Source organism: Cydia pomonella, chromosome 18 (genome assembly GCF_033807575.1).
Source record: "Cydia pomonella isolate Wapato2018A chromosome 18, ilCydPomo1, whole genome shotgun sequence".
Lineage (NCBI taxonomy): Eukaryota > Metazoa > Arthropoda > Insecta > Lepidoptera > Tortricidae > Cydia > Cydia pomonella.
The window spans coordinates 458891-471751 of record NC_084720.1 but is presented as its reverse complement, the minus strand read 5'-3'; the positions used below and the strand labels follow the sequence as shown (position 1 = coordinate 471751).

Sequence of the window (12861 nt, the reverse complement as noted above, 5' to 3'; positions counted from 1 at the left end):
TAGTTACCCGCATTGTTATTATTAGACAGCTTTGATTAACATAATATAATATAATTTTAAAATGAAATATATTATGGAAAGATATACTTGATTTGTGTAATATTGTGGACTCCGTCTAATAATAATTCTCCTTTCCGTGAGTACTTAGAAGCTTAGGTTTACTGTGCAACAAGATATTCATCAAACAGAAAATCGGTATTAACTGTGTTGATTAAAGTTTTAATGTAATTTTATAATGCACATTAATTAATAGTTCAAAATTAAAACACATATTAAATAAATATTTTCTTATAAATGAGATGTCGACATGGTACTATATTTTACTCCACAACCATTGTGTCGAGGGCTCCGCTTTAACAGCGTCGAAGCTATATTTGCCCCACTTTAATAGTGAAGAGGCTATCATTTCTCCACAATCATTGTGTCGAGGGCTCCGCTTTAACAGCGTCGAAGCTATATTTGCCCCACTTTAATAGTGATGAGGCTATCATTACTCTACAATCATTGTGTCGAGGGCTCCGCTTTAACAGCGTTGAAGCTATATTTGCCCCACTTTAATAGTGATGAGGCTATCATTACTCCACAATCATTGTGTCGAGGGCTCCGCTTTAACAGCGTCGAAGCTATATTTACCCCACTTTAATAGTGATGAGGCTATCATTACTCCACAACCATTGTGTCGAGGACTCCGCTTTAACAGCGTCGAAGCTATATTTGCCCCACTTTAATAGTGAAGAGGCTATCATTTCTCCACAATCATTGTGTCGAGGGCTCCGCTTTAACAGCGTTGAAGCTATATTTGCCCCACTTTAATAGTGATGAGGCTATCATTACTCCACAACCATTGTGTCGAGGGCTCCGCTTTAACAGCGTCGAAGCTATATTTGCCCCACTTTAATAGTGATGAGGCTATCATTACTCCACAACCATTGTGTCGAGTGCTCCGCTTTCACAGCGTCGAAGCTATATTTGCCCCACTTTAATAGTGAAGAGGCTATCATTACTCCACAGTCATTGTGTCGAGGGCTCCGCTTTCACAGCGTTGAAGCCATATTTGCCCCACTTTAATAGTGAAGAGGCTATCATTACTCCACAATATTGTGTCGAGGGCTCCGCTTTCACAGCGTCGAGGCTATATGTACCCCACTTTAATAGTGAGGAGGCTATCATTACTCCACAATCATTGTGTCGAGGGCTCTGCTGTCGTAGTGTTGAGGCTAAGTTTGCCCCACGTCATAGTGAGGATGCTATCATTACTCCACAATAATTGTGTCAAGGGGTCCGCTGTCGCAGCTGTCGCAGTGACGAAGATATATGCCGCACTTTAAGTTATATGTACTATACAATTCCACAATAATCGTATCGAGGCCTCCATTTCCGCAGCGTCGAGGCTATATGTGCTTCATTTTAAGTGTCGAGGTTATAATGCTTCGGTCATTTGGTTCTTCGGTTGCTTTGCTCCTTTTGGTCGCTTCGCTCTTCGGTCGCTTCGCACTTCGGTCACTACGCTCTTCGGTCACTTCGCTCTTCGGTCTACAGTCGGTCATTATACATATCTCAAAATGATATCGTCAAAGATATATAACGTTGCTCTACTATAACAGTGTTGATGCCAATGTAATGATTGAAGACTTTAATAGTATTGGATGTAGCTTTACGCATGTAAATATAAGGGACTAAAGAGCAAAAATATTTAAGGTTGAGCTAAAGTTTACAGGACTTGTAAAAATAATGAAATATAAAGGAGGTTCTTGTTACGCTGAGGTAATTTAATAGGTGTTAATGCGGCCTAAAATACCTTAAACAAAATGTACGCAATGTCATTGCCCTTACAGACAAAGAAATGCTGTATGTAAACAACATATAGGGAAAAATATATCTGTAAACCCTTTAACCCAAATTTATGATTCGTACTCATATCACGCTGTTATATACTCCTAATAACTTCAAACATCAGCTTTGATATGCTGTCAAGAATATACCATATCAACGAGCCTAATGTAATAAATCCGGTACAATTTACTTACGGATTCTCAGCTCCAAACTTCAGGGGAACATCGCCGCATCAAACAAGAGGTGAACCGCCGTTGATGCACTATCCCGCGACGCGAAATAAGTGCTGTAAATTGTGCAACCATGCAACTAGAGTTATGCTGCCACGTGTTGCAGTCGCTTGCGCTAAGTAGCTAGATTAATAATCGCAATAAAGGGTTGAAATCCTTTAACAATAACATTATTATTGTCTGAAATGTAAATGCTCGTGTTGTCATATTGTCTTGCTGTAAAAGAAAGCTTAAATAGTTTTCATTTTTCGTCGCAATGCACACTGTAGTTTTATTGTAGGTAACGTTAAAAAATGTTACTCCTTAAAATGAAGTACAAGTTACAAGTCATGCCAGATATTTTGTTCACAAATATATCATAACTCAACACATAATCTACCTAAGTTCCTTGCCACTTGTTAGCGTAGTAGCCATCATCGTTCAGATACGCATAAGCAGATGAGATTAGCTATTTAGTTATAAATAATATCATATTACTATTTCTTGATCTGTGGTAATAACTAAAATTAGTCCATCTATATTTTCAAAGTGATAAGTTTCAAATACTTAATACCTACAGGATACTCTACTAGTAATTGTCCAGACTTAGTTTTAAAGTACTTACATATAGCCTTGATATTTATGGTAGCTTTACAAATGAAGAAAATTCTCCTTTATCTACCTCACTCAAAGGCTATTTACCGAGGAAAGTATTGATAGCTGTATTCAAAATTAACTTTAAAGTGTCGTAACATAAAATTAGATTATATTTTAGGGTCAGTAACGCGCATGTAATATACCTCTGCAGTAGCGGGCATTCATAGGCTACGGTGATTGTTTACCATCAGGCAGGCCGTATGCTTGTTTGTCTCCGTTGTAATTACATCCAGAGAATGGTTGGTAAATTCTAAATTATACAAAATGGTTTGTTTATATGGTTACAGACAGAAAATGCCCATCTAAAACTTATTTAGAGCCAACTAAAGCTTGAAAACACATTTACACTTAATGGCGTCCTGGCTTGTAAATGACATAAAAATAGTTGTACCTTGTGAATATTAAGATATATACAACTTTATCAATATACTACAGTGAAATCAAAGAAAGTTTTATACTTTTTTAATATTAACGAAATGAAATACCAAGAGCAATTTCACTCCTTAATTTTATTATGCTATACATACATTTTACATTTATACTATGTGGATACATAAATAATTATTTAAATTGGATATAAATTAATAACTTCTAGGTGGGTCGTTGTTCTCTTTAGTCAAAATCAATAATATGAGTATGTTCGTAACATACTGATTTGATATCGATATTTTATTTTATTTTCGCATTCAGGATTTGAATTTAAATACAAAGCTCTGAACATCTGCTAGTAAATTATATTTGTTGTCTTGGATTTGGATACGAAGTATAATTAATAATCACACGAACTTACCTGTGAAGTTTGATTACAATTATGCGAGTATCCAAATCCAAGACAACAAAGACCCGCCCCCCATCCCCAAAATGAAAATAAAATAGTCTCTGTTAATAACACAAAAATAACTCTGAAATAATGAGTACTGGAGGAGCGATGTCGAAGCAGGAACGCAGCGTAGCGAGTGAGAGGGACAGCGCGAACTTGTTTTTTAAATACTATAATCTCTAAAATGTGTGACTTGGACTGCACGATAACGTGTACTGCTGCTAGTAAATTATATTTGTTGTCTTGGATTTGGATACTCGCATAATTGTAATCAAACTTCATAGGTAAGTTCGTTTGATTATTAATTATCTTTGCTATAACTAGCCTAAATCTAAAATAGGCTCTTGAAGCATTGTATCAAGGATGCTGGCGGCAGTTCCTCGTTGTGTAGCAATGCTGATACGTTGTGCGAGGAAGCTGTCAGTCGGTCACCATTTTCCTAATTAACTTCCGGCACAAATTACTTTCTCTTCCAAAATAACTATAATTAAAAGGGGGGTATAATAGCTCCCTTAATTCCCTTAATGCCACAAATACCGCATCCGAAGTATTTATAATTGGAATAAAAATAAAGAAATAGAATCAAAGGGCAACCGAGCAAAAAATTAAAATGTCACTCGAGGGGTCGCGTCTTTAAAGAAACTAACCTTATGTAGACCTTATTCCAAGGTAATAAAGTCTGCATTATGCTCATTTATTTATGGTTTTCTTAGTACAGACAGAATTAAGATGGGCTATTTATTTGTTTTTATAAGGGCTGGGGTGCGGTGAGATAAGGTAACGTTAATATCGCAATAAATATGAATTCTTTGAGTGTGAAATTGTTGGTGACATTACATTTTATACTTTCTGAATCGTGACTCATACTTAGCGTATAAATATTAGATATGTTTTGCGTACGTGGCTATTCTAATCTAGGAATTAAATAAAGACAGATACTTGATTGAGAGGCACTGCATTGTTAAGCCAGGCAATAATATGTTTGGCATAACTGTTATCAATCCGGACAATAAATGTTGTAGAATAAATACTCTGAGTTCGCCTGTATTATTAATTTACACATAGTATTTGTTGTTATAGCGGCAATGGAAATACATCATCTGTGAAAATTTCAACTGTCTAGCTATCACGGTTCATGAGATACAGCCTGGTGACAGACGGACGTACAGCGGAGTCTTAGTAAAAAAAAAAAAACTATTTATTATAATAAAAATTGCAATTTTTTTACAACCAGATTACTTAGAATAATCTACATTTCATAGATTGTTAGCTAAGAAGTATGAAGTTTCAAGTGAGAAGTTTAAGTAATAGGGTCCTGTTTTACCGCGTGGGTACGGAACCCTAAAAATACAAAAAAGATTTTTTTTGGCGCAGTTGCGCCAAAACTTAACTTAAATTTATATAAGATTTTTTCTTTCTTATGACCTCAGGAATACGTGGTTAATTTTATTCGGTTTCCTCGCGGGCACCTTGTATACTCATTCACAAAACAGTGACTTTTATAACCACCCTCTGCAAAACTTGTACCCACTACACTATGCAATTTTGCACGCACGCGATTCCATCGTACATCACTTTCACAAACTTAACCATTCACCTACAAAACGCAAAAACTCCAATCCTTCTCATAATCACTTGTTTTAACTGTTGGTTTTAAATTTAACCAGCTGTAAGATTAAGTTGGTAATTGTATCGTCACGACTCCCGGTGTGGAATCATAAATTTGTAAACAGATAGTAATGCGATTGTAATTAGTTCGATTTGAGTTAATTTATGAATGGGGTTACGTTGGTTATAAAATATATATCTTTAATGATACTCCACTAATCATTATAAATGCATGTTTTCCTCTGTAATCGAGGAACTTATTCCTAGGATATATGGCGGATATATTTAACGGGGTCCTAGTCTATAGTCGGTAGTGACCCTTATTGGCATTTATTTGTGTGTTCATCATGAATAAATTGTTCGTGAGTTATGGATATAATAAGCTATGTATATAAAGTATGTATTTCTCTATATATTTAATAATGTATATGTGTCGCCTAGTACACATTAGTACAAGCAAGAAGCAAGTACAAGCCTTGCTTAGTTTGGGGCTAGGTCGATCTGAGATTGACCTCGAAATATTTATTTACTTATTTATTAATTACACCTTGAACACCGAACTTAATCTAAAAGTGAAACATATCATCACCACACCAACGCGAGAATATTCTATTTCTAACTGTAAAACATAAAACAAATTCAATTGAATGCTATTAAATATTAATAATTCAAAACATCACATAAAAGTCATTATGACGAAAGCTTGTCTCACTCCCTGGAGTGAGGAAAGTCGCCTTGTTCGAGCTGCTGAGGTGAAAACGTTTTCGACAAATAAACAGAACCTTAGAATACGAGGAAAGTAAAATACCTGTGCATTAAAAAAATCACAGCTAAATTTATACTTAAAGTTCCTAAGTTTCTGAAGTTTATACTTCAGTGGTATTTCTTTAGGGTACTATCATTTCAATTAACAATTTAGGTAAAATATCATTATTTATGGAATGGGGAGTTAATGATCAGAATGGAAATTGTACAGAAAATCCATTTAAAACCAACCTTTTTAATTGCTTATCGTAATAAAAAGAAAAAAAACCTACTTAGTAAGTACAGTGCACTATAGCAGAAACGTATCATTACCTGCACACATTTTAGAACAACAATGACCCACTTTCAGAGCATGTAAAATGAAAATGCTTATACCTTATGCTTTCCTATTGTAAACAATATGCCCCAATCTCATCAAGAATCTTCCTTCTCAAGACCGGCGCCAATAATACTCCGTCCTACATATCGCAGCCATCATATTACCATCGGCATGGGGTCTAATTTAATAAACTACATATGACGACCCACAATCCTCCGAAACGTCGTCTTTCCTATACAAAAACTACGTCAGTTACGACGTTTTGATAGGTAGTATAGTTATTATGACGCTCACGTCGCAGTTTCATTAGTTCGGGCTTTATTAAATATATTTATAACGGAAAATATGTCTGTGGGGATTCTTTATTAACTTGTGTTTATGTTTGGTCGTGTGGAAAATATTAATGAGGTTTTTATAAGAACAGATAATGAAAAATAGGGACAGTCTTACACTAGTCAACCTAGCCCCAAACTAAGCAAAACTTATACTATGGGTACTACATACGTATATAGATAAATACCTCTCAGTCTTCGGAGAGACGTTGGCTCTCTGTGCCTGTTCTACCGTCTGTACAATGGGGAATGTTTTTATCACCGCACCTCCCGCCAAAGAAACAAAGTTCATCCTCACTTTCTCGACACGAGGCAAACCAAGAACAAGCGGGCATCTCGCTCGTTTTTGCCCAGAACGTGCAAGTTGTGGAATGAGCTACCTTCTGAGGTGTTTCTCTTGCGCTATGACATGGGGTTCTTCAAGAAGCAGGTATTCAGGGTTCTCAAAGGTTGGCAACGCATAAGTGGCTCCTCCGATGTTACTTATGTCCATGGGCGGCGATGACTGCTTCCCATCAGACGGCTCGTCTGCTCGTTTTCAGCCTATTACATAAAAAAAATACATTCTTATTAGATAGATAGACACACCCATGACTAAGGAACAAAATATCTGTGTACATAACACAAATAAATGTCCTTACCGTTCGAACCCGTGAGCAACGGCTTCATAGGCTGGTAGAGAGTGCCTCATAACATTAAGTCCGCCTTTTGTACTATAAGGTTTTCTTTCGTGCAATAAAGGTTAAATAAATAAATTAATTAATAGGCAGTTTCACTACCCATTAGGTCCAACCGGTTGTCAAATAAATATTTGTGACATAGACATAGGACTAGCCAAACTTTTTTGCCAAATATATTTATATATAGTATGGCCTTCCGATCTCGAGATAAGAATTTGGGGTTTTGAAGTTACCTATATATTTTCAAGTGATTTAACTTGACATTATAATATTCGAAGACGCCAAAAGGCCTTTTGACTTATATCTTATATACCTAGTTAGGTATGTAGGTATAAAGTATTTTAGTTTTACGCATAGGTACATATTTAACTGACCCTCTAGCGTAGTTGATGTAAATATATTTATATTCAAGTCAACTACGTTTTCACCAAATATCATGAATTAATTTGTTCGTAAATATTTATACTAACGCTATTATGAAACAAACAAGACATACAATTTAAACATTACGTTCTCATATCTGCACCTAGCTAACGGATGCCCAAAGTAGAATATAAGACCTTTACTTTGATAAGCTTAACGATAAATACATCACATTCCAGGTCCACCTGTACTTCTCGGCTCTTCCAGAAGATAAGGTTCCCTACGTGAACAGCGTAGGAGAGCGGTATCGTCTCAAGCAATTATTACAGCAGTTGCCTCCACAGGACAATGAGGTAAGACTTGTTATTATTCTTTTACGCGTTTTATAAGTATACAGCGTAGAGATAGAGATACCGTCTGAAGCAAACTTGTGGATAAAATGCAACTTTCTCGTCAGTTTTTGAAGTATAAAGAAAGCCTTTACATGAATTGAAAATAAGCATTGTTTTATACTACGTCGGTGGCAAACAAGCATACGGTCCGCCTGATGGTAAGCAGTCTCCGTAGCCTATGTACGCCTGCAAGTCCAGAAGAGTTACATGCGCGTTGCCGACCCTAACACTCCGCACCCTCGTTGAGCTCTGGCAACCTTACTCACTAGCAGGAACACAACACTATGAGTAGGGTCTATTGTTATTTGGCTGCGGTTTTCTATAAGGTGTTAAAGTGGAGGTACTTCCCCAGTTGGCTCTGCTCTAGATCTGGAATGACTTCAGCTGTGTTGTGCCCTACCACACAATGCGAGATGACATTCACAATGCCCATAACCTCTCTTAAAATTTAGCATTTCTGCTATAATCCTTATATTCATGTAATTCCAGGTCCGCTACTGCCACGCGCTCTCCGACGAAGAACGGAAAGAACTCCGGCTGTTCAGCGCGCAGAGGAAGCGAGAGGCACTCGGCCGGGGGCAAGCGAGACAGCTGCATGCGCCGGCGCCGTGCGAGCGGGTACGTACTCTCTCTCCATTTTACATTTTTCAAGGGGAGCGCTTTTTTGTAGAACTGAAGACAAATTAGGTACTACTAGCGCCATCTGTTGGGAAATAATGTTGTAACAAGTTTTTGTACATCAATTTATAATCTCTCTTGACTGTATAACTCCAGTGAAAATGTATAATATAATATTTATGACCTTCCAGACAAATAGTAACAAGTGTGTAGTCAAATATCAATTGCCCGGTCTCACGTTTCGTTAGTATATAAGTATGACATCTACGAGTATTTCAGTCTCCGATCACGGATCTTTTTGTTAACAGTAGGAAAAAAAAAATCACCACTTCGGTCAAGCTGCAGCTTTTTGCTTATATGTAATTGTCACAGATATTACAATGTTTAGAAATAAAAAAAAGTGGGAAAAAATGTACACGCGGGACTGGAAGTCACGACTCCATCAAGACCACATCAAGACTTACAACAGATATAGGATATTAATAATAATAATAAATAATAATAAATATCATAGGACATTATTACACAAATTGACTAAGTCCCACAGCAAGCTTAATAAGGCTTTTGTTGAGGGTACTTAGACAACGATATTTATAATATATAAATATTTATAAATACTTAAATACATAGAAAACACCCATGACTCAGGAACAAATATCCATGCTCATCACACGAATAAATGCCCTTACCAGGATTTGAACCCGGGACCATCAGCTTTGTAGGCAGGGTCACTACCCACTAGGCCAAACCGGTCGTCAATACAAACCGGTATTAATAAACCAGATGATATAAACTTTAAAGTAAAGTAAAGTAAAATTCTTTATTTGCATTAAATGTGGTTAACAATACAGGTCTTATTATAATTATAAGTATCACACATTTAGCCGTATTATAGCATGCAAAATATGTACAATTACATCTTAAAAATCTATTTACATTTAATGCTTTTTTTATCAGTTAACAGTGATAACAAATAAAATGATAAAATAATAATAAAGAAAATGAAAATGTCATTAGCTAGTGTGGAAGTCAAAATATTCTTTAATATTGTAAAAATTATTGTTTAATAGCCAGTTATACAATGTCCGTTTGAATCTTTTTATGTCAGAAATTTCCTTAATATCTAATGGTAAATTATTGAATACTTTAATTGACATTATGCGACAGTTATTTTTAAATAATGCACTTTTACACATTGGTCCTATCAATTTTGTAGGATCTCTGGAGCGTAACCTTGGATTTGCAACGAGTTTTGTAAATAAGTTAGGGTTAGACTTAACAAAAATGCCGACTTCTAAAACATACATACTAGTTAAGGTCAGCAATTTAAGTTTTTTAAATAGAGGTCTACAAGATTGTAAAGGTCCTTTCCCACAAATAGCTCTGATACATTTTTTCTGGCTAATAAACACCCTTTTTTTGTCTGTTGAGTTTCCCCAAATAATTAGTCCGAATCTAAGCAATGAAGCAACATGGCCGTGATATGCAATAATAGCGGTTTTTTCGCCAGTTAAGCGTTGTAATCGTTTCAGAGCATAGGAAAATTTTTCTAATCTAATACACAAGTTGTCTATATGCGATTTCCAGCTACAATGGCGATCTAAAAGTAATCCAAGAAACCGTGTTTCAGTATCTTCTTCTAGCGTATGTCCTCTACAAGTAATGTCCATATTTGATGTATTAGCTCTAGTGTTACAGAACTGTATATATTTTGTTTTACTTATATTAATCGTCAAGTTATTTAATTCTAACCAATTACATATAGAGTTAATAGTCATATTAATACTAGTCATATGCATATTTTTATCGAGATTATCACCTGGTATCAGTATAGAAATGTCATCAGCGTATAAAACTATCTTATAACTACTAGTTTTTGGTAAGTCATTAATATAAAGAATAAATAAAAGCGGACCTAAAACACTGCCCTGAGGTACTCCTGTGCCGTTGCCTTTTTTTATAGAACGATATGTTATTACATCATTTTTGTCATCTAACCTATTTATTTCGACGCACTGTTTTCTGTGATGAAGGTAACTTTGAAGCCATGCTAACGATACTCCTCTAAAACCGTACCTTTCGCATTTTGCTAGTAATATGTCATGATTAACAAAATCGAACGCTTTACTCATATCAAAGAATACTCCTGTAACGGGAGTTCTTTGGTCAATCCTTTGAGTAATAGATTCAACAAGTGAGTAACAGGCATGTGTGATTGACTTTCCCTTTTGGAACCCATTTTGTTCGTTAGCAATTATTTTATGTTTTTCTAAAAATTGAGACATTCTATGGTGCATAGCTTTTTCGTAAACTTTTGCAAACACAGATATGAGCGTAATAGGACGGTAGTTACCTACGGCTTCTTTATCGTCTTTCTTAAAGAGCGGTTTTACTACAGAAGTTTTAAGCCTTGAGGGAAACCTCCCCTGGCTAAAAGACTCGTTTACTAAATGAGTTAGAATTGGTGCTATGGCTCTTGAACACAATTTAACAATATGAGTCGAAACGCCATCAAAGCCTACCGCTTTTGTATTATTTAAAGACTCTATGTATTTTATAATTTCGCTAATAGTACAAGGCGAGGCAAACATACTATGATTAGCAAAGTCTACATCCTTGAGTATTAACTTCCAGTCACAAATTTTTTTTGGATTATTAATGAAATGATCGTTGAATATGTTGGCTATTTCAGAAGGATCGCGAACGTGTTGGCCCTTGAAGGTTAATGATTCTATGCCTTCAAAAAGATTTGTTACATCAGTTTTGTCCTTAATAACGGTCCATGTAGCTCGACTTTTGTTCTTTGAGTTTAATATGAATTTATGGTTTATATTCTTCTGTGACTGACTAATACATGACTTTAGTACAGAGCTGTATTTCTTGTAGATGTTTTTTTGTGCCTGAGTTCTGTTTTTGTAATACAGAAACCTTAGGTATCTCTTATTTTGACATGACTTTTTTATGCCCTTAGTAATCCATTTGGGTCTGCTAGTGTTTGATGTCACTTTTATTCTTTGCTCTGGGAAACAAAGATTATATATGAGACAGAATTTGTCATGAAACATACTAAAAGCTACATCACTATTAGGTTCGCTAATACATTCATGCCATGTAAGAGAAGATATATAATTTAAAAATTTGCACACATTTTCTTGGCTGTATGATTTCCTCTTAATATACCAGTATTGCGCTTGAGGCTTTATTTCATCTATAATTTCAAATTGTAGTGTTTGGCACGTTTCATGATCAGACAGGTGGAGGTTGTGAACATTTCCTAGTGCATTTTTCATGTTGCTGATGATATGATCAATGCATGATTTTCCACGTGTAGGATCTTTAATGTGAAGAATGCAGTTATAGTTCAACATTAAGTGTTTTAACTGTTGTACTGTTGGATCTAATTTAACAGTATTTATATTAAAATCACCTGCAATAATGACTTTTTTGTTATGATTAGCTGTAAATTGGGATAAAAGTACATCTAGTTTGTCTAAAAATTTACTAGCGTTTTTAGCTTCGGGGATCCTGTATATACATAAAACTATACACTTTAGTTTAGGAATCTCTATTCCGCAACATTCAAATATTTTCTCCTCAGAGAGCATCTTGCTCATCGGCAATGGTTTATATTGAATATGCTGCCTGACCAATATGCAAGACCCTCCTCTTTTAATGTTTTTCCGAGAGAAGTGCGCTGCTAAGTTAAAGCCTTTGATTTTAATGTTACTTTCACTGCCCTGTTTGATAAAGGTCTCTGTAAAACATAAAACATTGATATATTTATTTGTCTCAGTCATTTCATCAATACACACTTCTATGTCATCTAATTTGCTAAGCAGACCTTGTATATTTTGATGCAATAGAGTAAATATATTGGGTTTTGGTGTAGCGAGATTAGATTTAAAGCTAATTTGTGGTTGAAGCGGATTTAGCTGCTTTATTGCTGTATGTTGTATAGTTGGTACCAATTTATTGACGAAAAAACTCTTTTTCTGCCGCTGCCATATTTGTTTTTTCGGTAAAATTTCGATTTTCATTTTTTCCATTTGTGTTCATTAAATACTGATCAATATTACAGTGCAAATTTTCAATTATATTCCTCATGCCTAAATTATTTAATCTACCAGACCAAAATGAAAACATATCAAAAGTCACATTAGAGTTTGAGTCATACACAAAAAAACATTTATTATGATTACTTAAATCCTTTAACAATAAATAGTTAAATTTTTCCACTCTGGCGTTAAATAATGGTCTACCACATA

At 35.3% G+C, this 12861-nt stretch overlaps 1 protein-coding gene across 3 annotated transcripts in view; it reads left to right on the top strand.

Annotated features, from left to right (window-relative positions):
- Positions 1–12861, top strand: part of LOC133527635 (protein prickle) — a 681722-nt gene that overhangs the window by 548991 nt on the left and 119870 nt on the right. For all 3 annotated transcript variants that reach the window (XM_061864727.1, XM_061864726.1, XM_061864725.1), the window contains 2 exons: positions 7826–7939; positions 8468–8596. In XM_061864727.1, coding sequence (XP_061720711.1) covers positions 7826–7939; positions 8468–8596 — 243 coding nt within the window. The remainder of the gene's footprint in view (positions 1–7825; positions 7940–8467; positions 8597–12861) is intronic.